Consider the following 2,361-nt stretch of genomic DNA (forward strand, 5'->3'; position numbering starts at 1 on the left):
CCCCCCCTTTTGTACATGGATTCCACCTCCTGTGCAGTTGTGTTTGTGGGGGAAGTAGTTGCTTCATAGGGGGTGTATTACAGACCCCCCCCAGCTTCCAGTGACCCCTAAATGGAGGCTGGCCCTGGCTGGAGAACCCAGGCGTCAGTTCCTCCCCCCACAACCAAGGTGGAGAAAAGAAAACCCAAGCATCTGCACTCCCATGTCCTCCATCATAGCTGAAAGGCTCAGAGCAATCCCTGCCCCCCACCATATCTTACTTCCTGTTGATGCCATCAGCTGTGAGGTCTTAACCTTTAATCCAGGGGGTAGGATAGAAGCATGGGGGGAAGGAGTAGACAGTTGCTGTCATGTGGGGTTGCTACTGTTGGAGGTGGGGGTTCTTAATACCCCATCCCTGCCTGCCTCCCGCCTCAGTAGCCATGGAAATAGGTGGTGTCCATGAGAGACAGTTGTCCTCAGCAACCAGTGCACGCTGGCCATGGTGAGTGATGGGCAACAGGTAGCTGGGAGCAACAGGCAGTGTTCATGGGGGAGAAGTGTGTCCCAGGTGAGCAGGCAAGTCTGTATATTGGCAACAGGCAGTCTCCATAGGCAACAGGTGCCCTTGGGCATCTCTGTGGGCAACTGATGGTAGCTATGGGTAACAAGCAGCTTCCATAAACAATACATGCCTACAGGTGTCTCCATAGGCAACAGGTGGTACCTGTGGGCAACAGTTTTCATTGGCAACAGGTTCCTATGGATGTCCGTGGGCAACAGGCGGTCTCCGTTGGGCAAAGTGCCTACAGGTGTCTCCAGGCAACAGGTGCTTGAGCTCATTGGCAACAGGCAGCCTCATGTCTCTCCCTGCCATGGTCAGGATCCCAGGTGCCTGTCAGGAGAAGCTGGGGGCTATTGGGCGGAGTCCGGTGCCAGGCTGAAGTCTGCCTAGAGTTTGCCTTGGTTGGTCTCAGAATAGGGCAAGACCTCAGACTTCACCAGGCGGTCCCCCAGGAGTCAGAGCCAGAAGCATCCCAGGGGCGCCCACTGGCCTAGGAGGAGGAGCTGCAGCAACCCCCAAGGTGAGTGCTAGTCCAAAACCTGCCTAGAGTTGGCTGTGGTAGGCCCCCTAATAGGTCAAGGCTGCAGCCATCACCTTGTAGAGTTCCCTAGGTGCTACAGGTAGACAGAGGAGTCCAGGACAGCATTCACAGGCCCTGCTGGCCTAGAAGGTGGTGGTGAAGTAGTTGCCAAAGCAGCCACTCGGCTGGAGCCTGTCTAGAGTTGGCCGTGGTAGGCCTCAAACCCTTGGCCTGCATCTTGTAGAGACCCTTTGGTGCTGGGGCTAGAAAGAAGAGTCCAGGGAGCAGCCCCAGGCCATGGCACCCTGCACCCCAAGCCCTGCTGGCCTAGTGGGTGGAGCTGAAGCAGCCCCCAAGGTGCGTGCTAAGCCAAAGCCTGCCTAGAGTTGGCCACAGTAGGCCTCAAACCCTGTCTTCATTTTGTAGGGTCCCCTTGGTTCCAGGGCTAGAAAGAGGAGTCCAGGGGCCACCCCGTGTCCCAGGTCATTGTAGAAGGTGGCGCTAGGCCGAAGCCTGCCTCAAGTTGCCCCCGGCGGCCCCGCCAACCTAAAAGGTGGAGTTGAGGTAGCCCCCGGGGCTCTGGTAGAGCCCCCCACCCCCCCAGTAGGGGCTGGTGAAGAAGCTGGGGGCTACCCCAGGGCCAGGCGCTAGGCCAAAGCCTGCCTTGGGCTGCGCATGGCAGGGCCCCAGGCAGGGCAGGGCTGGAGCGGGGGCTCGGTAGGCACCAGGGTCAGCCTGGTGGGTCTGGCTGAGGCCCCGGAAGTCGAACTTGTAGGCGTAGCGCTTGCCGTGGACCTTGGTCATGATGCTCTTGTCATAGTAGTAGCGCAGCGCCCGGCTCAGCTTGTCGTAGTTCATGTTGGGCTTGGACTTGCGCCGGCCCCAGCGTCGTGCCACCTCGTCTGGGTCGGTCATCTTGAACTCGCCGTCCGCCCCCTCCCAGGCGATGCAGCCCACGTTGGCGCTGTCTGACAGCAGCTCCAGCAGGAACTGCCATCACTGGATCTGCCCGCTGCCTGGGGGGGCCCGGGGGGAGCAGGGTTAGGCCCCTCCTGGAGGGTGGAGAACTCGAGTGTCGCGGAGGGGGGGATTTGTGCCACTGGCCTGGATTGGGCAGGGGGGGAAGAACCCAGGCAGCCGGCGGAGTGTTAGGGTCTTTGCCACTACTTGGATGGCCGGGGGGGTGAGAGAACCCAGGTGTCTGGGGGGCTTAGCCACTGGCCTGGACCAGGGAGGTGGGGAAGATCCTGGAGGGGGGTCTTAGCTATTGTCCTGGGGGAGAGAAGAAACCTAGGTG

At 60.0% G+C, this 2,361-nt stretch overlaps 3 protein-coding genes across 3 annotated transcripts in view; 1 reads left to right on the plus strand and 2 right to left on the minus strand.

Annotated features, from left to right (window-relative positions):
• Positions 1-1,513, plus strand: part of LOC102371689 (RNA-binding protein 42) — an 8,495-nt gene extending 6,982 nt beyond the window's left edge. The window contains exon 10 of the mRNA XM_014525074.1: positions 1,491-1,513. Within this exon, the coding sequence (XP_014380560.2) occupies positions 1,491-1,513 (23 nt within the window). The remainder of the gene's footprint in view (positions 1-1,490) is intronic.
• LOC112552056 (transcriptional regulator ERG homolog) lies at positions 22-2,060 on the minus strand (the record flags this gene model as incomplete). The annotated part of the gene is made up of 1 exon (XM_025216477.1): positions 22-2,060. A coding segment is annotated over one exon (450 nt), but the record flags the coding sequence as incomplete, so codon positions are not given.
• Positions 1,946-2,361, minus strand: part of LOC112552050 (retroviral integration site protein Fli-1 homolog) — a 1,305-nt gene continuing 889 nt past the window's right edge. The window contains exon 4 of the mRNA XM_025216453.1: positions 1,946-2,080. Coding sequence (XP_025072238.1) covers positions 2,061-2,080 — 20 coding nt within the window. The 3' untranslated portion in view covers positions 1,946-2,060. The remainder of the gene's footprint in view (positions 2,081-2,361) is intronic.

The sequence above is a fragment of the Alligator sinensis genome, unplaced genomic scaffold, assembly GCF_000455745.1.
Source record: "Alligator sinensis unplaced genomic scaffold, ASM45574v1 scaffold850_1, whole genome shotgun sequence".
NCBI lineage: Eukaryota > Metazoa > Chordata > Crocodylia > Alligatoridae > Alligator > Alligator sinensis.